Genomic DNA, 25,350 nt, shown 5'->3' with positions numbered 1-25,350 from the left:
CCCTTTATGGGAAATGTATCCACACCCAAAGAATAAAAACTAAGAACAAGAGTGGGTCAGGTCCTCTAATGCTCTACTCCAACTGCTTCCTATGAGAGTTGCCACCTAGTGATTTTAATTTTTTAAGCTCAGGCGGACTGCCAATTCAACACTAAAACCGGACTAACAACTGATTTTTCCTATTGCAACATCGCCAGCCAAGTCCTTTGCTTTCCCTCTCTTTCCTTCGAACTCAAACAGCGATTCTCATTTTCAAAATCAACTAATTTGCTCTATAATCTGTTCCAATTGGAAGCTCTCACAGAGCTGCCACTGGTATTACTCTTCCTGCGAGTGCCAAGAGGCCAGTTCAAAACACCAAAACAGCGAACATGAAAAAAAGAGAGGCTCTAAAAACAAGAAGTAAATATGGAGACAAGAGTAACAATGGGCCAACTCTGGACTTTAAAACATTCAGCTCGCCAAAGTTCTACCTATTCTTGGGCTCTGGACAATAATTATGTAGAAGTAAATGGCTACACATGAGGAATGAAATTGCACTGAGGAATATAAACTCAGTATTTTGGACACCAAACCTAATGTAAGGCCTTGTCCTTACTACCACTGAAAGTGCAACTTAAATTGAACCTAAAGTCGACTGGCCTCCAGTCCTTTTGGACGGCACTGTGCCCAGGCCTGGCACAAGCATTAGATAGAATAGTTGACTATTCAAAGAAAAATAAAATCTGAAAGAAAAAAAAAAAGTCTGACAATTTCTAGATACCTGACCTTTCATTTGGAAACATACCTTTAGGTACAAGTATTTCCCTAAGTATCAGTTTTATTAAAAACTGACAATAATTAGACACTGGTTTCACTAACTATGGACACTAAACACTTGTTTCACCATATAAAATTCTGGACCTTTTCCTGCCCTGATCTTGGCAGCTCACACACAAAGTCTGACCAACTGCTCCTCAGTTGTGATGATTCTTGTGAGGCATCCTAAACTTTGTAGCTTAAATCCCATAGAAATAAGGCTACACAGATAAAGCGTTATCTTTTCTAAAAAGTTTGAAATCAATCTTGATCGCCAGCAGAAAATTTCTGGTGGCAAGATTTCCTTTCCAAAGCCTCCTAAAGCATTCGTGGAAATGCTTTCGAAAGCTATGAATTCCTTTCTCCACTTGTGTTCGTCAGGAAGAGGGTCCGACCAGAAGGGATTTGGTTTAAACTCACTGCCGGTCCCCAAACCTTATCACTGAGCAATGCAGCTCATGCTGCACCAAGCCAGGCCTCGAGGTGAAGGGTTCCAGGACGCTCCCCATTACAGAAAGGCCCGGAAACCAGATTTTCCAAACGTTCCGCTCTCCCCCTTCTTCCTCCTCAGAAAGCAGCATCTTCGCGGGTGTAAGGAATGGGTAAGGTGGGATAAAGTCCCCCACCCGGGCGAAGCGAGCAAGGAAACTTCCTCAGGGCTTGCAGAAACTCCAATGGGGGACTGGACTCACCTTCGCGACAGAGCCCCATGACTTCGCGGTTTTTCCCAAACTCCTTGAAACTTTCATCCAATTCCGTCCCTAGGAGATACACACACACAGGAGGAGGGGAGAGGCAGATCAGTGGCCGGGAGTGTGACGCACGCTCACGCACGCACGGAGTAGGTGCGGGCACCTCCGCGTACCCCAACCGAGCGATAGCATCTCTGACCCCCGGGGGGGCGGGTCACGGGGGGGGAGGGTCAGAGGATGAGGGACAAGGGGGGACTTGGGGAAGAGGAGGGCGTGGACACTCACCGTCCTTCCCAGGAAGTTTGGAAGCCTCGACCCACAGATTCCACGACTGTCCCAGCATCGCTTCTGGACTGGGCAGGGGCCTGCGCTCCCCGACGGTCGCCATTGCGGCGGCGGCCGAGGTGGAGGCGGCGCCGGGGCCGCCGTCCTCCGGCCGGAGGCGCCGCGGCGGCGGCGGCGGCGGCTGCGGCTGCCGCTGGGGCTGCGGAGGCTGCTGCTGTTGCTGCTGCCGGGCGGCCGCCGCCGCTGCTCCGCCCGCTGCCGCCGCCGCTCGGCGCGGCTCCCCCCTGACGTCATCCACGGCCCGCTCCGACATTCTTTCCGCTCCTACAATGTAACAAAAAAGGGGGAAAAGAGTCGCGCGGGGGCCGCTTTTAAGGAGGCGCCGGGGAGTTCCGGCGGCGTGCGCGGCCCGCAGGCCGGGTGGGGCGCGCTGACAGCGCCCCCCGGCCGCCCAGCCTTCCCAACCCGCCTCCTCCCGGGCGCAAAGTCCGCGGCGCGGGCTCGCTTTCGCTTTCGACTCCCGCGGCCCCTCGGGGGAGGGGACGAGCCGGCGGCGGCCCGCCACCGCGGCACAGGGTCCCTTGCCGGCCTTTGCCGCCGAGACCCGCACGGAGGCCGGCGCCCGGAGCTGCCTCCGTTACGGCTGCCCGCGGCGGGGAGGCCCAAAGACGCACCCCCGACCCTCGGGCTGCCCACCCTGAGGCCGCTCGCATCCCCGGGCCGGGCCCGGCGGCCCCGCTCCTTCCTTCCGTCCGCGCGTCCGTCCGAGCTGCGGCGCCCGGCCGGCTCCCTTAAGCAGAGGCGCCTCCCGCCGCCTCCTCCCCCTCGCCGGTCCCTCCCTCTCAGCTCGCTCCGGCGAAGTTTGCACGTCAAGCCCCCGGAGTGGAGCCAGGGCGAAGTCGGAAACGCAGCCACCTATGGAGGAGCCGGCCGGCGGGCCCCGGGGCACCATCGAGTGTTGTCGCCGTCGGGCCCTCTCACCCGGGGGTTCGGACCGGGGCGCAGGGGCAGATGCAAGGAGCACTTCGCTCTCCGCTCGCCGGCGGCCGCGCAGCTGTCAAAAGCATGAATGGCAAGCCGCCGCCTAATGTGTAGGAAACCACCGGCCGGCAAGGAAATGCGGCCCAGGTGCCATCCCAGGTGTCAGCCTGAAGCCTTGTGTTTGCCCGATGCCCACCACTAGAGGTCACAGCATGCGCCCTGGGAACTTCTCGTCTAGCAAAGACCATGAAATCAGTATAAGATGGGGAGAGAGAGACGGAAGCAAATCCGTGTACGTTTCTCTATTTCCCTTTTCACTGCCCCCATAAGTGATTTGTTCGCCCCGAAAATTAAAACAATCTTGCCATTTTAAAATCGGACTCATTTTTAATTCGAGTTGTTGGTCCCTCCCTCTTTATGGTTGCCTTTGCTCGGGCAGGGCGGGAACCCAGGGTTTGGAGAATATACAGCATTCCTAGATAATGTGTCTAGAAGATAGTGTTTTGTCAGATTTTGTACACTAAATTAAGCACTAGCCCACAAAATTTAGCACCCCTCCCCAACACACACACATACACACACACACACACACACAGGATGTAAAGCTTTTGCGTAAGTGATAGGTAAAGAAAGCAAAATAAAAGGCTGCTTAATGAACTAAAGGATGTGAAGTACTTGAAACAGTAGCAGACCACACCAGCCACCTTCAATAAGTGCTCTGTTGTTTCAAACTGATGTGAGACAGAACAAGAATTTTGATCATGTTTCACATGACAATAATATCAGCACTCCTGTGGCACATGTGTCACACTTGTTTGCTTACAGGTGCTTTCTCTAGGTGGGGAGGAAGAGGGTTTCATGTTTTTTATCTCGAACATCTGTTGTGATAGAGGTAGCCAATTTCTCTGCTAAAGAAACAAAGTCCAACTTGCAGAAACAAAAATGTTTAAATAAGAGCAAAAATTAAGAAGGAAATGTGATTGCAACCTAAACTTAATGCAAGGCTCTTATAAGATAGGGTTTCCGTTGAAATTTTACAAGCTTTAAAAATACACACATACACACACACAAACACACTTTTTTATTTTAAAATGATTTAGAAATAATGGTGCATAACTTTTCCTGGATCGAATGCAAACATAAGTTCCAAAAAGTGAAATTATGCATGCTTCCTGTCCTTATCTAAGAAGTAGTAAAAACAGGGGCGCCTGGGTGGCCCAGTCGGTTGAGTGTCTGACTCCTGATTTCGGCTCAGGTCATGATCTCAGGGTCATGAAATGGCGACCCACTCCAGCTCTATGCTCAATGTGGAGTCCGCCTGAGATTCTTTCTCTCCCTTTTCCCTCTACTCCTCCCAGCAGTCACACACTCCCTCTCTAAATAAATAAAATCTTTAAAAAAAAAAAGTAGTAAAAACAAAATAACCAAAAATGGTGGAAATTACTGGAAGGATAAAAAATCATTTTTAAGGCTTTAGCTTCCTACGTGAGTTATCAGTGAGAAAAACACCTGGACAAAACATATAATTCCCTTGATACTAATAGGGTTCCTACCTCTTAATATAGGCCCTCAATATTGGTTGGAAGAGGAAGTCCCCAGTGCACTTTCAACTTTTCATTCATCCCAAATCACTGAAAAATTTGTAGAATTACATAAAAATGTCCAATTTCTCTGTTTTCCTAGATTAAAGCACAGTTTATTAACTGCTTTGAATTTTGTAGTTCAATGTCTAAGATAAATGAAAATTTGAATTTTAATGTCATTTGGAGCTGCCATTAAAAAAAAAAAAAAAGCTTAGGGCCACCCAGCTAGATAGATACCAAATGGAGCTTGCCTGTTTGAGTACAGCCCTTCTGATCTCTGAGAGAACAGTGTGAGAACAAAAATAAGGGAAAGAATGGTAAACATAAGTACAGACCGACTTCCCTAAGACACTGCTTGATTTCCCTCTTTTTATATGTGAAAATCCTTCAAGATTCATTAATATAACCTCTAGCCAATGGGCTCAACACGGCACTTTGTAATACTTCACCTTCTGTGCTTATTTGTTGCTCAATACCTTTTTTTTCTTCACAGTTTTTGAGTGGTTTAATAAAGAAAACACAATAGGGCTTTAAGTGAAAAATACTAAGTATCCTCTTAGCATTATGATAGTTATTAAGAGAAACTGTTACTAATAACGACTATCAGTTACTGAGTACCTACTAGGTGCCAAGCATTGCCAGAGGTACCTTACTGCATTATCTCAATTAATATTCAAAACTGTATAAGGTAGAAGTTGTACTACTTGCAACTTACAAATAAGGACAATGGAGGAGGGCTCTGGAAGCTCGGTGCTATGAATTCTTTCTGGGTCCATCTACTGGCTCTTCCATTTACAAACTGTGTAACCACAGCAAATGACCAAACCTAACTTGTCTGCACTTCGGCTTCCTAATATGTAAGATGGAGATAAAGCCAAGCTTCTTCTGAGGAAACGATCCATAGAAAGCACTTGGTACAAAACTTAACACAAAATAAATCCTATACATAAGTGTCTAATATCAAACTAAGCAATCCAGATCAATTCTTACCTGTGAAATTTATTTGAATTTAAAGTTGAAGAAGTGCAGTCCAAAAGAGTAACAGGCAACTCTTGGCAGCCCCCCACCAATTCTATTCTGCTGCAGCCAATGCATTTTACTACACTCTCTACACCCATAAGTAAGTCCTAAATCCTTCCAGATTCTGATATCCATACTTGGTATGGGTTTCCCAATAGTTCAGTTGAGTCACCAAAAAAGTCAAAACTGGTAGCTGAGAAAGTACAGTGTTCTGATATGCAAATTTGGGCAACATTTCCAAAGTACTCCTTATAAACAGGGCATCGTCTATAAATAAGAGTACAGCAGAAAGTCAAATTTTACCTACCAGGCCATAATAAAAAAAACCTGATGACTTCTTACCTAAATACCACCCCTCCTTACCCCAAGAATATAAAATGAAAATTACCAATACAATTTGTATTCATTTAATATAGTTATTTTAATATAGTAGTGTCCCTTGTATGCTAGCCATCAATGTTCCTGCCAGTGTACTGATGATGTCTGATAGTGCTGAGGATTCACTATCCATCTGCACAGATAAATGACATGTTTCATAAGGTTTGAGTAACGAGGACTCAATTTATCAAATACTTCCTGATTGCCTAACACATACCTGGTGCTCGGATCAGCACAAGGTAAACACAACATAGTAATTTTGCTAAGGACCTGAGAAGAATAACAAGTGGGAAAAAAAATTTAATTCATCAACATGCTCTTATGCAAAAGGCTGTCACCACCAATTAGGCCGTATGTGGCTTAAGAACTAGGCCGTCAGAAGTGAAATGCTGCCAAATTCTGATCATTTCATCCCTTCCAGGGATGCATTTAAAATATGGCCTTACTTCACCATCCAAATTTAGGGATGTTCCCAGTAGGTGCCAAGGGTAACAAGGTCTCTCTTTACAAAAAGTATTCTTTGCACAGCAGATTCACTTGTAAAATGCTTTGTTCAAAGGCCAAAGGCATCACTAAGTGAAAAAAAATAGAAGTTGATCTTTTCCAGTCTTTAAATTTGGTTTAATGTAAAATGGCTGAAACTGTCCAAAACTTCTAAGATGCAAGACCCCACACAACCAGCCATTTTATTTGGAAAAACAAAACAAAACAAAAAAACCCCACTGGTCCCACTACAACATTTTAATAAACCTGAAAACCAGTAACTACAATATATTTATCTGTGCAAATTACAGGGTTGGCAACAGAGATTCTCCATTATCAACCCCAAAGGACTGTAGTCATTTGAGTAACAAGAAACTCAGATCCCCTGAATTAGGAATGTGTCGGCTTTGGTTTTTTTATTTCTCCTAAAATTGGCTGAGCCTTTATTCATCTCCTCTCTCCCTCCTCTGACCACACCTCTCTCTCTCTCTCCCCCTCTTTCTTCTCCAGAGCCAGGGCTCTGCTCTCTTCTGCATGTGGGGTTGGCAGGCAAGGACCCTTTAACCATGCTCCCTCTAGTGAAATACTTACAGCCTGTCATGAATACCTCTATTCCAGCAGGGGGAGAACAGTGGAAGGAGGAAACTGAATTCAGCTCAGTAGCTGGCAAGGCTGACAATCAAGTGCAAAATTAGAAATAATAAGGATAGCCGCAAAGGTGGAAACTTAAAGATGAGGGTAATTATCTTTTTAAAGATTTAACCTGTACACGTATTCATTTTACAAGCTGTCTCAGTTGCCAAAAAATTCCAAAATTTTGAAATGTTTTCTTAATCACATGTGTAAGCTATAGGCGAATTCTCCCAAAGAAACATTCACCAGTAATAGCAAACTATTTGAAGGAAGAGAAAATTTTAAATACAATATAATAGGGGTGCCTGGGTGGCTCAGTCAGTTAAGCCTCTGCCTTCAGCTCAGGTCATGATCCCAGAGTCCTGGGATTGAGGGGAGTCTGCTTCTGCTTCTCCCTCTCCCTTTGCCCCTGACTCATGCTCACTCTCTCTTGCTCACTCTCTCTCAAATAAGATCTTTTTAAAAAAATACAAAATAATAAGTTTTAACTATAAACTGAATAAAGACCAAATGTTTCTAGGGATTTAACACTGGCCTATAATTTTAAACTACTAACAAACTTGATTTAAAATCTTCACTTAAAGGCTTTAAGTAGTTTAAAAAAGGGGGGGTCTAGAAAAAAATTTATGGGGAACAATGGAGAGGTGAGACCAGCATTTAGCTATAAAAAGAGGCTGACTATATAAAGTTCTAGTGCACTGCCTCAGATATAATAAAATGCAAAGGTTAAACACACTGTTAAAAATAATTTCCTAAGTCTTCTTTCTGCTGACACAGCTTTCACTAAAATGACTGTAAATATCACCACCTTATGGGCCCAGCAGTTAAGAACATGAGTTCTAGAGCTGGTCTGCCCAGGTTGAATCCCTGTACTACCACTTACTAGCTGTGTAATTCTGGGGAAACCATTTAACCTCTCTGCACCTGTTTCCTCATCTATAAAATTAATAAAACAGGAGTATCTACTTTATGAGGAATATTAGCAAACCTCACAGGACAAAAACACCCTGTAAGTGTTAGCTATTTTTATTAACACCGTGTCTGTCACACAGAAAGTCCCAATTTTAATCTACCCACGCTATATTATCAGGTCAGTCTTGCAGAATGAAGAATGGCTTTAGTTATGTCAGTCCTCACTCTACCAGTTTTAGGGGCTCCCCACTGACCACTGGATTCAATAAAACCTTCTCTCCTGGCACTCAAGTCCCTCTCAAGTTGGTTCCACATCACCACGGCCACAGTGTTCCCTCCAGCAGGTACTCTACAGTCCAGCCAAAATGACTAGTCTATGGTTTTGAACACGCTCCTCACTCCACAGCCCGATGCCCAAGCTTTGTTCATAAAGGTCACTCTATTTATAATACTTTGCCTCCCTTGGCTTAAATCCTACTGTTCAACCAAGTCCCTCCTTAAACTCCATTTCTTTAACAAAATCTTTCCCGATTTCTCACACTAAGCACATGAGAACTCATCTCCACCTTTAAATCACAGGACTTCATGGATTGGGGTTAAGAGTACCTGCTCTGCAATCAAGGTGGCAATGAGATATACACTTAATCTTCCCAGGGATCAAACGTTTGCATTCCCAACATAAGGGTGTCATTGGGAGCTTAGAATGTACCTACCCACGAACCGAAGATGTGTGGTGGCCAGTTCCCAAAGCTAGTCAGCAAAATGCCTTAAGGCTGAACTCCAGGACTAACAGTGCAGGTGTGTTAGTACAAAGGGAAGGAACAACACATCTTTCTTCCTTCTTTCCTCAGCAAAGTTCCAGCTCTGAGCAAAGTCCTAGATTCCGCAAATACAACCCCCCTGACTTTTCCCCATTGTTTGTGTGCCTCCTGATCCTGTAGCCATTTGAGTTTGTACTGTTTCCCAAAGGATAGACTATTCCACAAAGGCTTGCATCCCCTGTCCACCTCCAAAATAAAACCTTCCTTTTCTTGGCAGACATAAATGGCATGCAGATTTAACTATTTTTCACTAAACATGTAAATGAATGAACACAGTTTTCTGTCTTCAACCCCTTATTCTAACACGTATTCTCTCATACAGAAGGGGAGACCTTAACCCAAATGATTTTCTAGATGTGACAGTCCCTAAACCTTTCTTCCTAGAAACACACAATGACTGCATCCCCATGGCCATTCTGATTTTAAATGCCACAACCTATGAAAGAAGGCAAAGTTTCTGACATTTTAACCTATTTAACCTATTTTAGCCTTTTTTGATTAATGTAAAATCTGCAGAACAGAGTTCTAGAGCTGGTCGGCCCAGGTTGAATCCCTGTACTTTACTTTCCACCATAGCCTCCTCCCCACCAAACTGTTCTAAGTAAAGGAACTTCAGCAGGGGCAGAAAAACAGAATTGAAACAAAATTGCTACTGGTGAGGAATCTACCTTTGCTATTTTCCAGAGCCTCCTGCCTCTCTACACTTCAGAAAACAGGTATTTTCACAAAGCATTAGGATTTTTCCAAATGGTTTCTGTGGGGAGTGGCAGCAGAGAGGAGCAATCATATGTAAGTGGTTAGTAAGCTGGAATCCTACTTACCAGGTATTTCTTAAAAACAGAGCCAAATAGATAAATTGGGCTCACCAAAACCATTATACCTTTGTGTTTCAAAGGATACCTTCAAGAAAGTAAAAAGACAACCCACAGGGAGAAAATTTTTGCAAATCGTGTATCTAATAAGGGACTTGTATCTAGAATGTATAAAGAATTCTTACAATCCAAAAAGGGAGGGGGAGGCAAATAATCTAATTTTCAAAATTGGCAAAGGATCTCAACAGACATTTGTCCAAAAGATAACACAAATAACCATCAAGCAAATGGAAAGATACTTAATATCATTTTTCATTAGAGAAATACATATATGGGGGCACCTGGGTAGCTCAGTGGGTTAAGCATCTGCCTTTGGCTCAAGTCATGATCCCAGAGTCCTGGGATCAAGCCCTATATCAGGCTCCCTGCTCAGCGGGGAGCCTGCTTCTCCCTCTTCCTGCTGCTCCCCTGGCTTGTGCATGCACTCTCTCTCCCCCTTTGTCATATGAATAAAATCTTAAAAAAAGAGAGAGAGAGAGAGAAATACATATAAAATCCACAAGAGATACCAATTCCCAACCATTTGGATGTCTATTATCAAAACAAAACTGAAAATAACAAGTCTTGGCAAAGATGCAGAAAAACTGGAATTCTTGTACATTGTTGGTAGGAATGTAAAATGGTACAACTCCTATGGAAAACAGTTTGGCAGTCCCTCAAAAGGTTAAACAGATTTACAATAAGATCCTATAATTCTGCTTCTAGGTATATACTCAAAAGATTTGAAAGCAAGGACTCAAACAGAGATTTGTGCACCAATGTTCATAACAGCATTACTTACATTAGCTAAAAGGTAGAAGCAATCCAAGTGCCCATCAACTGATGAATGAATAAAATTGTGCATATCTACACAATGGACTATTATTCAGCCATCAAAAGGAGTAAAGTACTGATACATGCTACAACATAGGTGAGTAGATGAGCCTGAAAAACAAGCTAAGTAAAAGAAGCCAGACACAAAAGGCCACATATTATATGATCTCATTTATATAAAATGTCCAGAATAGGCCAATCTATACACACAGAAAACAAATGGGTGGCTTTTAGGACCTGAGGGGAGGGGAAAATGAGGAGTTACTGCTTAATGGAAATAAGGTCCTCCTTTGGGAGTGATGAAAATGTTCAGACCTACATAGAGGTGACAGTTACACAACACTATGACTATATTAAAAACTATTAAATGGGTAAATCTGTGGTATTTGAATTATATTTCAATTAAAAAAAAATTTTTTTAAAGCCAGCATTAAACTTGGAAAATTTCACACAAAATTCCAGACTGACTTCTGAAAAATCTCTACGGTCTCATACCATTGGCCACAAGGTCCCTCAGGACAACCATCAGTGGGAGCTGAAACTTGTCCTGGAGCCCATCTCTGCCACTGCCTAATTCTGGACCTTAACAGGACAGGTTTTGTCTCTGCCTCAGTTAGGTTCTAACAGAAGGATTGTAACAGTATCTACACTTCATCTATGCAGTACCGTAACAGTATCCTACCTTATGAAGCTGTTACAAGGACTCAATTATGTAATATGCTTAGAACAGTACTTGTCACATAGTAAGCACTCATTGTTAGCTTTTATATTTTATGATACCTCATCCTCTTTGTAATAGAGGTAAATAGCATTTGCTTTTCATTTTTTGTTTGTTTTTACAAATGAAGTCAGCATATAATGTAGCAGTCCGAAAGAAAGAAGTGGAAAGAGAGCCAAGGTAAAAATTTTTAAAAGCAACATGCAGAATACTGTACATAATATGTGCCTATTTTTGTGAAACAGTAATAGTGATAAAGATGACAAGTCTATGCATAGAAAACAGTCTAGATAACTCTGGACTTAGGGGGAACAGGAAGTGAAAGAATAATTAAAGGGACTTTTTATTAACATACATATTTATATAATGTTTCAATTCTTCCAGCTTTATTGGAATATAATTGGCATATAACATGTAAGTTTAAGATGTGCATGATATTTTGATACACTTATTGCAAAATGATTACAATAAGGTTAGTTGACACATCCCATCCCCTCACATAGTTACAAAATTTTACCAAGTGAATAGCAGTTATCACAGACTGATAAGGCCAGAAGCTATTTATTTTGCTTTGAAACACAGAAGCTGGGATTTCCAAAGTACCAACCTCTCTTCAGTCTCATTCTTTTTTTTTTTAAGATTTTATTTATTTATTTGACAGAGAGAGAGAGAGCACAAGTAGGCAGAGAGGCAGGCAGAGGGAGAGGGAGAAGCAGGCTCTCCACTGAGCAGGGAGCCCAACATGGGGCTCGATCCCAGGACTCTGGGATCATGACCTGAGCTGAAGGCAGCCGCTTAACTGACTGAGCCACCCAGGCGCCCCTCTTCAGTCCCATTCTTCCTCATGGAATATACGCTGCTATACCTTACAGCTGCCAACAGAAGAGATTCTAAACTCCCTGGCTTAGCAGGCAACACCTTTCATTACCTGGCCCAACATCCTTTTTCCAGCTTTACCACCCATCTGTCCCCCTTACAAAGTCTCCACTTGAGCTAAACAGGACCTAAAAGATATCCCTCAAATGTTTTTCTGTGTACCATTCTTTTTTCTTTAATTGAAGCAAAATTCACAAAACATAAAATTCACAATTTTAACTACTTTAAAGTGTATAACTTCGTGGCCTTTAGTACATACACAGCATGCTATAACCATCATCACTATGTGGTTCCAGAACATTTTCACCACCCCAAAAGGAAACCCTGTACCCATTAAGCAGTCACTCCCCTTCTCCCATCCCTCCTCCAGCCTGTAGAAACCTCATCTGTTTTGTCTCAAAAGATTTGCCTATATTAGATATTTCACATAATTAAAACCACACAATATGTGGCCTTTTGTGTCTGGCTTCTTTCAGTTAGCATAATGTTTTCAAGGTTCATCCATGTTGGAGCACATATCTATAATTTATTCCTCTTTATGGCTGAATAACATCCCACTGTGTAGAAGTACCACAATTTATCTGTTCATCAGTGATGGACATTTAGGTTGTTGCTACTTTTTGGCTATCATGAATAGTTGCATGCCATTATCTTTCCCTTCCTTCAGCTTTACCAGCTAAACAAAGTCAAGCTTTCATGTGAGTTTCAAATCAACTCTTACCCTCCCCAATGTAGCCTGCCCCGAAGTTCTCACCCTCTGAATTCCTTCTCCACTTCTATAGGTGAAGTAGCAAACTGTCAGCAGATGGCAGAATCCCAGACTTATTTAGGTTTACTCAAACTGTTTTCTTTCTTAAATTAGTTGCTATCATTGAAAAACTCAAGGAAAATAATTGAAGTCAAGTTCAGTTCCCTTAAAAATGTGCCTGGCTTATTATAATACCCACAGCCTAACTGGTTTTTACCCTTGCCCCCTAGAGCCTATCTCAATATAGTGGCCACAGCACTTTTATTAAAACAGAAGTCACAGGGGTGCCTGGGTGGCTCAGTCGGTTGAGCGTCTGCCTTGGGCTCAGGTCACGATCCCCAGCGGGATCCAGGTCCTGGGATTGAGTCTTGCATTGAGCCTGCTTCTCTCTCCCTCTGCCTGCCACTCCCCCTGTTTGTACACACGTGTGCTCTCCCTCTCTGTCAAATAAATAAATAAAATCTTTAAAAAACAACAACAACAAAAAAGAGAAGTCAGATCAAGCCATTCCTCTACTCAGAACCTTCCAGTGGCCTTCCTCTCCTCCCAGAATAAAAGGCCTGGGGGATGGCCTTTAAGGCTGTACCCACTGGTCTTGTACCTGTCTGACTTTATTTCCTATCATTCTCCTGCCCGCTCATGCAGCTCTGGCCCTCTCCTTTCTCGGAAGGCCCAGGCAGACTCCCGCTTTAGGCCTTTGCACGAAATGTTCACTCCTTCATCATTAATGCACAGATCTCACCTTCTCAAAAAGCCTACTGTGACACCCTATTTAATGCTGCAACTCCGCCCCTCATCAGCACACCTGGTTCTCATTACCCTGACCTGCTTTTTCTAACCAATTACCATCATCTAGCATACTATATTTACTTACTAGATATTCTATTATCTGTTTCTTGCCATGAAAAAGTAGGTGGCACAATGGCAGGGACTTTTGTCCCTCTGATTTACTAATTAATCCCCAATGCCCAGAGAGCACAGCATGACACGGGTGGGCACTCAAGAAACACTTGCTGCATGGGTACTGGGCCTATAATCAGCTGGCATTGAAAAGGGGCTGCCCTTTCAGACTGGTCATGAATTTGACAGTTCCTCGCAGTCTACCTGGCCCATTTCATTCCCCTACCTGTCTGGACTTGAGTTTGTCATACTTCCTCCTGAGGACTTGTTTGTTATGCTTCTTCCTTCCCTGCCCCTTGTCATTGACTTCCTGGTATCAAATTAATCTTTCATCCAAATACTACTCAAAAAAGAATAAGTCGTAACTGTAGCCTGTGAAAACCACCTCCTATTCTCTTTTCCTCTTAAAGGACAATCCCTCTGCTCACAGTAGCAGCTCAGTGAACAACTACAGACTAAAGAGCTCCTTTAGCATTTCAGTCAAATGTGTTTTCTCTCTACCTCCCCTCCACCCCCACCCCCCACTGCCAGTTGCTCACCACCATCTAGGAAAACACTGCTTTTCTGGCACTTTCCAGACATTCCACAATGAATGCCCTCCTCTGTGATGACTTTGATGATCCCTGAAGGATACTTCTGAAATGCTGGCCTCTCAGCTTTAGGTCAGAAAATTTTAAGGGCCCCTTTTGAAGGTAGAGACTTCAGAGCTATCCAGTCACTTGTTCTAAGCACCTAAACAGAACTGCTACATCCTCCCTGAAGCTCCCGATTCTGTTTGTAATGTTCAAAATGTTATCTCTGAGGATGAACGTTCATGTTGTTCAAAATGCTTCCATCTTTGCTACAGTTGCCTAAAACTGTTTGAAGCCCTGCATTTGTTGCCTAAATATACAAGTTGATCCATTTCAGAAGCTGAAACTCCTTTGGTCTTCCCTATTTGGATCATGTTCAGTTTTATCCCTCAGTGACTCATCTTAAACTGCATCTTAAATTCAAGCTCCCTCATTCCTTTCAGGAGTAGATGGGAAAATGGATTTTGTTTTGTTTTGTTTTAATAAAAATTCCTCCAGGAATTTTTTCCTCTTTTTCACAGTATGTGAAACTTACCACCCTCCTCCCCAAATATTAAATGCACAATGGCAAATATGTAGTGAGAAACTCAATTAAGAGTCGCTTCTATTTTTGTAGTGATCTAGGACTGCTCATGAGCACACACCGCCTGGCAATCTAGGCAAAGGCACTGGGCCCAGAGCGTGTGTCTGAAGAACTCTTGCCTATTTTAAAATTTGTTTAGGATCTTCCCTGCCCTGAGCAGCTGGGTCGGCATTGCTTACAGAGAGAAGAAAGAAGAGAGTGAGGGAAAGTGGAACTGAACAGAAACACAAGAGCATGTCTTTGGATAAATTCCTAGAAAAAGGTAGATAAGAGATGGAGGGTGGGAAATGTTCCTATCTCCAAAGTCCTCCTACAGTGTTAATAAGTTGGGGGTGATTATTTAGCACTTCTTCTTTTGACAAACACACACCAAAAAATATTGTACTCTTAAATTCACTGTCATTTCATATTACTAAGATCATTTCAGGGTCATACTGGAGATCTTACTCAGATACCCGAAACTTTAATTTATGATAGTTTTATCATCCTTTGGTAAAAGTCAAACTCTGTTATAACCAGAAGCGCTGCATTTATTTGGCTGTGCTATGTTGGGACAGCCAGTTACCTTTTCTTTGGAGGGCAGGCCAAAATTCTGATCGATTTACCAGTGGATCTTCATCTGCTATGATTGTGGAAGTTCTTTCTTCTTAATTCCGTTCAGATCTACAAAAAGAGAAAAGGGAAAAAAGGATGAAACAATGGATAAAGCTAGTCAGGAATCTACAATCTCGTTCGCTGCCAGATGTTCCAAAATTATTTTATGTCTTTTGAAATGCCAAACTGTTAAAATTAGAGGCACTTTACCAATTTCACAACAAATGCAATTCAGTTGTGTTTTCTTTTTTCCTTTTTACAGTGAATTTAACTGGCTATATTTACAATAACCTAAGAACAAATGACTATTCAATGTGTACATACGGGCAGCCTCCTGGGGCTTAAAATCATTGTGTGTAATTTGCCACTAATGACTTTTCACTTAATTTTTGAAGTGGTTATTCAGAAGGCCTGCTCCTATGAAACCTGTCAATATCACAAATTTAAAACACACACAACACTGAATGAGATTATTATTTGGAGAGCTCACTCTGTCCTTTATTATTCAGCAATTTAAAAAAAGCAATTCATAACACTACAAATAGAAAACAAAAACTCAATTAAGCCATCCTCCTAAAACGCACAAGGGAATTATGTGTTTCATCACACACATATTTTCATAGTCATGCATACATATATATTTCAAGTAGAATGTGGTTACTATTAAAATTAATTTGGAGAGGAGCACTGAGTTAAGGAGTCAAGGGATTGGAAGCTAACAAACTAGAGTCTGAAATTAAGCCGGTTTTCAAGTCTGACATGCAGCACAAGAAAAAGAACAGCAAAAACAGGTAATGACACGCTATGAAGCAAATGCTGTCAAGGTGTAAAGCACAAGGCAGGGTGATTTCATATGAAAAATTCACTATTAATACACTTCTCTTCCTATGATCCTTACAACCTATATACCAAGGATGGGTAGTAAGAAGATTGTTTTTGCTTAATTTTTATTTACTTTCATACACTCTAAGATAGTAAGCCAAAAATTTCTATGGTCTGAGACACTAATAAAGCATCTCTGAAAGTCAGCAGCTGAAATTCTATACCATGTTTTGAACATTTACTCATAATTATCTTTATTGGCTCTTAAGTTATTCCTGGATCATATCCTTTCCCTCTCCCTTTTTAAAACAGTGTGTTTCATTCATCCACAAAATGTTATTCAGTAATGTAAGCATTCAGTAATCATTCTTCCAATCTTTATAAGCCAGATGTTTCTCTTCCCTAGATTTCTAATTCCTTCCTAGTCTCCTATCTTTTAAAAGTTTTCTGATTTCCATTTTAGTGTTCTTTTTCTGCCTTATTTCCAATAAAAGCCACTATCTTGCTTAACATGTCTGTCCTGAGCCAAAATTCATTTCTTTGCATCCTAAACACTTTTCAGCTATGCAAAATCACTCAAAGGAAGCTACAAATCACCAGGATAGAGACAGCCAATAAAGATGTTTGGTTAGAGATAACCATTCAGCCCGCTCACTGCCAGGGATTCCTTCAGAGCAGACTGAAGGTGAAACAACACTGGCATCAGATTAAACTCTGTGCTTGATAGGATTTCATTAGGTCAAGCTATTTTTCCGTTTTCCATCAGGACACTCCAGCCTTATCCCCAAAGCATGCAAGGAAGTCATCAGATCTGGGGTGCCGTGAGATCGCCCCCAGGACAGCATTTACCTTTAAAAGAACTCACCATTTACTAGCCTGCATACCTTAAAAATGCTTTAAGGGAAACTCTTATTCTTAGAGGAAAAAAAGGTAGTGGCAGTTACTAAAAATAAGCATTTAAAAATAGCAACTTCTCTTAAAACAGGGGGTAGAAAGACAACTATCCTATGTTTGTATATGTTCTCCTTTTTTATCTTCACAAGAACACTGTGCTCAAAAAAGCTGGTGTTAGGGTCCCCATTTTACTAGCAAGGAAACAGACTGAGAGAGGTCATAATTTGCTCAAGATTGCCCAGTAAATAAATGGTTTGGAATTGGAACGAGAATGGAGGCCTCTGATGTTATTTAGTTCCCTTACCGGTACACCAAACTGCCTAAACAGCAACTTAATTTTGTCTTGCAAAGACAAAGAGATACTGTTTAAAAGGTAGACTGGAGAGTATTTTCGAAGAATAGAAACATAAAACTGGACAGATTTTATTCATTCACCACCTACTATGTAACATTCAATGAATAGAATTTTTAATAAGATAGTTTTTAAATGACAGGCAGAGATGGGAGAGAAGTAAATAAAAAATATATAGGGACGCCTGGATGGTTCAGTCAGTTAAGCATCTGACTCTTGGTTTTGGCTCAGGTCATGATCTCGGGGTCCTGGGATAGAGCCGAACTCGCATCGGGCTACATGCTCAGCAGGGGAATCTGCTTGAGATTCTCTCTCTCTCTCTCTCAAATAAATAAATAAATCTTTAAAAAAGAAAAAATATATATAACTGGATTTCTCCAAAATCCTGAGAGATGCATACGTTTATATACTTGTGGGGGGGAGGGTAAGACTGTAGAAGATGCCTTTCTTCTCTAGAGGAGCTGCCTAGCCCATGGTGACTCTTTTTTCTAAGTACTACATAATTCTCAACTCCCTGCCAAATGATATTTGTATTATGCGACTCCAAACTCCTCCTCTGTTTTGGCTGAAGTTGGACACATGACCCAAACTAAGACATTCCATTTGTTCTCCTTGGAACTAGAATTTGGAATGAAGAGGGTCTACTCTGGTCTCGGCTGCAAGCTACCCCCATGCACTCTCAGTCTGTAAGAAAAAGCCAGTCAGCAAAGAGAAGAATAACACATCCTGCTCAGAGAGAATCCAACCCAGGAGGCCATGAAATCCCAGAGGAGAGACAGGGAACCGGTTGGTGGTGGGGGGGTGGGGGAGGGTTGTTCTTGGACTTTCCTGTCCCAGGTATGGTCCTCCAGAGGCCCAAAGCATTTCCTTTCCCAAGGGTTTAAGAATCCCACAGACCTGTAAAGTAAATGGCTCCCCTCTTCTGAGCTTTAATGTTAACTGATTCTTGATAAGTGCAACAAAAATAATCTTGCTCAAGACAGTAAAAACTTTTATTTTAAAAAGGGCAGATATCACCAGAATTTGTTGTAAAAGAAGGGTCTGCGAAATGCCCAACGGTTCAGAAAAATCCTCTCATTATCTTTAAACAGAGAAAAGCTCACAATGTTACATGAGCAATGTTCTATCAACCTTTATAGGGAAAAGGACTTATTTTCTAGGAGAACATTTTTATGTACTTGTAAGATTCTGTGTGAGCCTCACTATAATCTGGATCAGTTATTATACAGTCAAGTCTATCAAAATTAAACAAAAATGTACTAACCATGATAGAGGAAAGAAAACCAGGCTAAACTGAATCAGTCTTGTATCGAAGTGTAACCATATGAACTTTCTTTTTATTTCTTAAACCTTCTTAAAATCTAGAAGCTTGAACCCCTAGGTACCCTAGGTGCTTGGAGAGGGCATGCAAGGGAAGAGAAGAGGGGAGAGAGGGTCCTGCAAGGAGGGCAATACAAGTTCTGACTGGATCTCTATCTTCTAAGTTAGAACTGAGGGGAGGCTCACTCCAATCACTCCATTCTGCACATGGAAAGAAGGACTAGCAACAGAGGTTTGCCCCGTTTATTCAACAAAAACATGCTGAGCATGTGCTCCATGCCAGGCACCGTGCCTGGCACCAGAGCTGACCATGTATTCAGCTGTGCAGCCTGGACTGCACGTTTTTCTCTCCACTGTTTGATGCTCGCTGCAGAGTCCACAGGCCTAAAACAGGTCGCTTTATTGTCTCTGTTACTTTAGCGATCTTAGAGGAAAAAAGGAATTTGTCGCTAATATTTAAAAGGTGGGAAGGCTTACATGAAATTCCATTATTTCCTTTTTCTCTTGGAAAGTTAAAAACTGTGGCCACCAGGGGGCAGCTCCCCTGCACGCGGGATAACTGGGATGCCGTCATGGGCCACCCCTTGGCACTCACTGGGCACATTCTTTTCAAAGTTCCCACCTGGCTGCATCACTTGTTTTCCTTATACACCTATCTCCTGTGTGTGACCTTAGCCTGTGCGATAATCCTCAGGCTCTTCTCCCACATGAAACACCACAGACCAAACATTTTAAAAACAGATTACTTGTCCCCTGTAATTCTCCAAAAATATGAATTAGCGTGGCCCTGAGTTTACTCATTCTCTTCCTAGCTTTCTCCCTTACAGGCTTTCTCCCTGGCAAAGCAAATTTAAGAATGAAACTCTATACTCCACACAACCAGACTTTTCAACGGTGCTTCTGGGTATCCACCTCCTCAAAGGTCAGCTGGAATGTTCCCACCTACTGAGCTATAGGGCCTGCTCTCAGGGTCACTCCACTGAACACCAAATGAGAGCATGAAAACATAACTGCTAAACAGGGAGCTGAAATCGCTTACTAGTAAGGACTCCCATACCTCTGGCCTAGGTTTCAAGGATACATTTTAGTCTCCCACAGTTAGTCATAGGGCTTTCTTGACCCTCCGCAAAACTGCGTTAAAGGAGCCTCCATTTCCTGCCAGTGCCTGGCACCAGTCCCTCCCTTCTCAGGAAGATTTCAGTGTAGCCATCCCTCACTTCCCTTGCCATTTCAGGTCACATGGCTCTCCTATCTCGAGCCCCTTTTCTCCCAGGCTTCACTGAGGTTAACTGCCCCCCTCCTCTGTTTAGCTGAGGGGTAAGCCATCTGTCCATCAAGTGTGACTATAGTACACTATTTCACCATTAACCTAAAGGAAAAACAAAAAGAATAGTAAAATTGTCAATAAATCTCCAATTTGTGCAAAATACTTGCTCAAGTCAGTAGATTTGCAGGTCTATTACAAAAGCACAGGATACTAACAGCAGCTGACATTCACTAAGCACTAACTGTGCGCCCAGTTTCAACACACAGTAAACCCTTTACATGCATTCTCACTTCATCTTCCCAGTTCTATGATGTAGGAACTTTTATGATCCTCCTTTAGCAGAGAAAAAACTGAGACTTGTGAGATGAGGCCCAAAAGGGGCAGAACTGTGGCAGCTGCATACTAACGTGGAGCTGAAAACTGTTCCTTCTACTGCTACCCTGCACAGCAATTCCTACCTGTTTCTCCCCACCTGCTGCTCCTACCACCCTACACTCCTTCCTTCCTACCTTCCAAGTAACTCACAACCAGCCTTCAAAACAAACTCAGATAAACCTCTTCAGGTTATCACCCCTCCCTGCTTCAGTAGGCTTCGTCGAGGCAGGGTCTGCAACATCTCATCCTTGCATCCCCAGGGCCTGATATGCTAAGCGTTCATAAAACCCTGCTGAATAGAATTGAATTCAATGGAACTCCAGGTTCTAACAGCTACCCAACCACTGAAGATAATGTGGGCCCGGGGGGAGGGGTGTGTGTGTGTGGCAGTTGGGGGGGGTGTTCCTGCCTTGTTAAGAACTTGCAATTACGCCTGAGCAATATGTAGCTGTTCTGGCATCTACCCTCACTCTTCCCAGGCAAATCCACCTATCGACGAAAAAGGGGAAGGAGGGATGAAAAGTAAAGTCCATGACTCCTGTTGTCCTCTTGATAGGGGAATTAAAAAGTCTGTGGTGTTGACAGGGAAGAGGGGAGCCTAGGAGGGGCAGAAAGGGTTTCTCCCCCAATATTCAGCCAGGGGGACATTAATCTCCTGTTACTGAAGTAGGGTTATAGAATTCTAAAATCCACACAAATATACTCAGTCAAATCCTCCTTTGCTACTCTAACACAGTCCTTTAGAAAAGATGTCAAATAAATGAACAGCTACCAAGTATTTCACTCTGGAGGCATACTTATTAACACTACCAATAACAGTAACAACTTTTACTAAATGTTTACTCTGGGCCAGCCCCTGTGCTAAGTACTTCACATGCACTGTCCTGTTTAATGTTCACCATAGCTCAGCTCTATGAAGAATGTTTAGAAGTGAAGAAATGGAGGTCTAAAGTAGTTAAATGGCTTGCCTAAGGTCACTACCAAATGGCTCACAGTAGAGGCAGTTGCTAGTGGGATAAATATGTAATTTTTATTGATAATGCTTGCAGGGTTTTGTGGTTTTTGTTTTTGTTTTTTAATTCTTCTACCCTTCCTCTTTAAGTAAGGCCACCTAAATAAAGGCAGGCTGGGCAACCTACTACAACTTTCCTGGCTTTTCTAAAAGATCCAGGGGCAGTCCCTCCTCTTTAATAACCCTTTCTAAATATTATTTGAGATAAAGATTGCCAATGCCAACCTATATCCACATTCTTCATCTTCCTAAACACACAGACTAAACTTCCCAATATCCATTGCAGTAAGGTGTAGCTATGTGAGTCCTTAAAATATGAAGAGAAATGTTGGGTTCCACTTCTAGGCTTGATTCCTATAAACCTCCTTGTTTTGATCCTCAGTCTCTCATACCCTAGGCTGGTAAAATGGAGAGGGTTCCAAGCCACTAGAGGTGAGCAGAGCCACAAAACTTCACCCCTTGATGACTGGGTAAAGCAAGAGCTTCCTTGCCAACCTACACCGATCTGTGACTTGAGTGAGAAATGCACATGTATTTTATTAAGCTACTAAAGTTTTGTGTAGCAACAGTCAGCCCACCCTAATACAGCATTAGTGCTATTGCTATTATAATTTTAATTATTAACAGTACAGCTATGATTTATTAAAGGTGTACCAACAGGCAATATATATAATAAGGCTTTTACTTACACAGTTTATTCATTTCTCACCATGAGGTAGGTATCATCTGCATTTTACAGGTGACACAATCAAGGGTCAGAGATCAATAATCTTTTCTTCCCCTGAACATTTACAATCTGAAGGATTTATTTGGTAATTACTTGTGGATTGCCTTATTATATATGTTGCATTGATGCACTGAGCAGTTTTCACTCCTGTAGTTAGCTGATTTTTCTTCTACTTAAAATTGGTTTTCCTCATCTGGATAGAGAGCTACTAATGGGAGGGGTAGGTCTTACATCCCTATATTCCATATCACTTCACACATTGCTTCATGAGTACAGAAATTAATAGATATATATTCTTTATCTACTTATATATAAATTAGCATACATATATCTTAAAATATATGTAATATATAACATACATATTGTTTTGAGCAGCAGGCCTCTTAAGTAAATCTGACCAAGAAAACTGACTTATTTGCTACAGAGAGTTATTTAATACACTTTGCACAGTGCCTGGCATACAGCTGATGATCGATAAATGATTGCTTCCCTTTTCCTCTATCCCAGCAGCTACTTCAAGTACAATCCTATGCTGCTTGAAGAAAACAAGATGATCAGAAAAAAATGTTAAAGTGGTGGCTCAGGGCATCAGGCATCTATCTGACTTTGGCTCAGGTCATGATCTCAGCGGCCCGGGATCTAGCTCCCTACTCAGCGGGGAGTCTGCTTCTCCCTCTCCCTGCAACCCCCCTCAGCTTGTGCTTGCTGGCTGGCTCCCTCTTTCTCCCTCTCTCAAATAAACAAAATCTTAAAAAAAAAGAAAACTGTTAAAGTGGTAAGTAAAGGTTGATTTTAACTACAAAGAATATTTTCTTACAGGGAGGAAGACTGCCTAAAATGTTAGGAGCTAGAGCCAAATAAAGATCATTTGCCAATTACAAGAGTATCTCATTTATAAAAAAATCTGCTCTGACACAACTTTCAGGAACATGAATTCTGGGCAAGCCAAGGAGTGTGTGCTCATATCCCCCTTCATTGCTAGTGAGCAGTAAAATGGTGCCTGGGGGCTCACCTTCTATTTGCTCAGTTACATAGGTCTGGCCACATGGGATTCCCTAGAGCCATGGTATCATTCTGTGCAGCAAAATACCAATGTGTCCTCCTACGGCTCCTAGCATATTTTTTATATTTTGTTAGAAAACAACCTACAGTCATCTAAGGAAGATTTTTTCCTTCTGAGGCTGTTTGTTCCCATCCTTCATCTACCACAGGACTCCATTTCCTACTATGACAGTGTTGTCATGATGCAGACACTTGACGCAGACACTGGCCTTCCTATGGTTACATTTCACACTAACCACATACAGAAGGTCCCTCACTTAACAATGTTTTGACTTAATGAGTTTTCAGCTTTACAGTAGTGTGAAAGTAATACACATTCAGTAGAAACCATACTTGAGATTTTGGATTTGGCTCTTTCCCAGGCTAGCTATATGTGGTAGGACTCTCTTGTGATGCTGGGCAGCAGCACCACAGCCCCCAGTCAGCCCTGCAGTCATGAGGGCCCCCAACCGACTCACAAGCATTCTGTCCCCATAGAGTCATTCTGGTTTTCACTATCAGCACAGTATTCAATGAATTACAGGAGATAGTAACATTTTCTTATAAAATAGGCTTTGTCAGATGATTTTGCACAACTGTAGCCTAATATAAGCAGGTTTAAGATAGATTGGGCTAAGCTATGATGTTAGGCAGGTTAGGCGTTTAAAAAATAATTTTTTTTTCTAAGATTTTATTTTTAAGTAATCTCTTTTGAGTGGGGCTCAAACTTACAACCCTGAGATCAAAAGTTGCATACTGAGCCAGCCAGGCACCCCAGGTTAGGAGTCTTAAATGCATCTTCGACTTACAACATTGTCAACTTCTGATAGGCTTATTGGGGCATAACCCCATTATAAGTCGAGGAAGATCTGTATAGCAATTCTCTGATCTTTCATTATCTAATTAATGCAAATATTTAAACTGCTATTCATTTCAGTATCATGTTCCAAAGAGTCTCTCTTTGAAAAGTTCTTTCAAGAAGAAATGAACACAAATGTGGGTCAGTTACTTTATTTGGTATAACTAAAGTATACATTTGGTTTTCTTACTCCTGCTCAGTAAAACAGTTGTAATATTTAATTTGTTGGCGGGATGGGCTTTTTCCGGGGTAATTTTCCCTTTAACTTTGCAGTATCATCTTTTACAGTAGGCAGTAAGGTTTATGTTATAATCAGCTATTATGTCGGCATATACGACTTTCGCTGCTGTTCAAATATAGCAACTGACTATAGAACACCCAAGCTAGAAAAGTACAGGTTTGAAAATCAGTTAATCAAACTCTGGACAACAACTTCTTTTAAAAATAAATATATTTTTTGGGGTGCCTGGGTAGCTCAGTGGGTTGACCATGACCCTCAGCTCAGGTCATGATCCCAGGGTCCTGGGATCAAGCCCCGCGACGGGTTCCCTGCTCAGTGGGGAGTCTGCTTCTCCCTCTGACCCCTCCCCTAGCTTGTGCTCTCTCTCTGTCTCAAAATCTTTTAAAAAAATAAATAAAATTTTTAAATGGTTAACATTGATGCTTCTTTTAAAATTAAATTCTTTTTAAAATGCTGAATGAAAAATGCCAATCTCAAAAAATCACATTTATGTAACATTCCCAAAAAGACAAAATTATAGAGCTAGAGAACAGATTAGTGGTTGCCAGGAGTTAGGGGTTGTGAAGGTAACGGGAATGACTATAACCATTAAAGGATAGCATGAGGGAGATTTTTGTTTTTGGAATAGTTCTGTATCTTGATTATGGTAGTGGTTAAATAAATCTACACAAGATAAAATGACACAGAACTACACACATACTTTATACCAATGTCATCTTCCTGGTTTTGATATTGTACTGTATAGATAGGAAGGATGTAATTGATAGGAGAAACTGGGTGAAGAGTAACCAGGTCCTCTCTGAACTCTCTTTGCAACCTGTGAATCTTTCATTATTTCAAAATAAAAAGTCAAAAATAACTAAAAGTATGTTAGATTATAAACATATTTCACAGAATAATTTATGCAACCTGTAAGATTAAATAAAACCCAAACCTGTGCAATTATTTTATCATCGGATTTCCCATTTTGTATACAAACTACCCAGGATCTTAATAGAGGCAAGGAAAAAGTAGAAATGGAGTAGGTTTTACAATTGGTTTTGTTGTCAGGATGCTTACCGTTTATGACAATGTGAGTAAGAGAGAGCACTTGGGCAGTAAATATCTGGATGTCTTAACAAAGGGCAAGTAGTTACAATGTTAAATACAAACATGTATTTAAAGACTTATCTTAAAAT

The 25,350-nt window shown here is 41.8% G+C and overlaps 1 protein-coding gene across 3 annotated transcripts in view; it reads right to left on the bottom strand.

Moving 5' to 3' along the window:
- The window catches only part of ATXN7 (ataxin 7), a 137,103-nt gene that overhangs the window by 88,385 nt on the left and 23,368 nt on the right, over window positions 1–25,350 (bottom strand). For 2 of the 3 annotated variants that reach the window (XM_073901493.1, XM_025885478.2), the window contains exons 2-4: window positions 15,234–15,331; window positions 1,776–2,099; window positions 1,491–1,559 (exon numbers count right to left, since the gene is read on the bottom strand). In XM_073901493.1, coding sequence (XP_073757594.1) covers window positions 1,491–1,559; window positions 1,776–2,088 — 382 coding nt within the window. In that variant the 5' untranslated portion in view covers window positions 2,089–2,099; window positions 15,234–15,331. Of the gene's footprint in view, window positions 1–1,490; window positions 1,560–1,775; window positions 2,100–2,471; window positions 2,608–15,233; window positions 15,332–25,350 lie in introns of those variants that run through there. The other variant, XM_025885477.2, reaches the window with a different exon arrangement.

Source organism: Callorhinus ursinus, unplaced genomic scaffold (assembly GCF_003265705.2).
Source record: "Callorhinus ursinus isolate GAN/ISIS: 27379988/994484 unplaced genomic scaffold, GSC_fseal_2.0 scaffold15, whole genome shotgun sequence".
In the NCBI taxonomy this organism is placed as follows: Eukaryota; Metazoa; Chordata; class Mammalia; order Carnivora; family Otariidae; genus Callorhinus; species Callorhinus ursinus.
The sequence above is the reverse complement of the archived record's forward strand: the minus strand, read 5'-3'. Positions and strand labels throughout refer to the sequence as shown.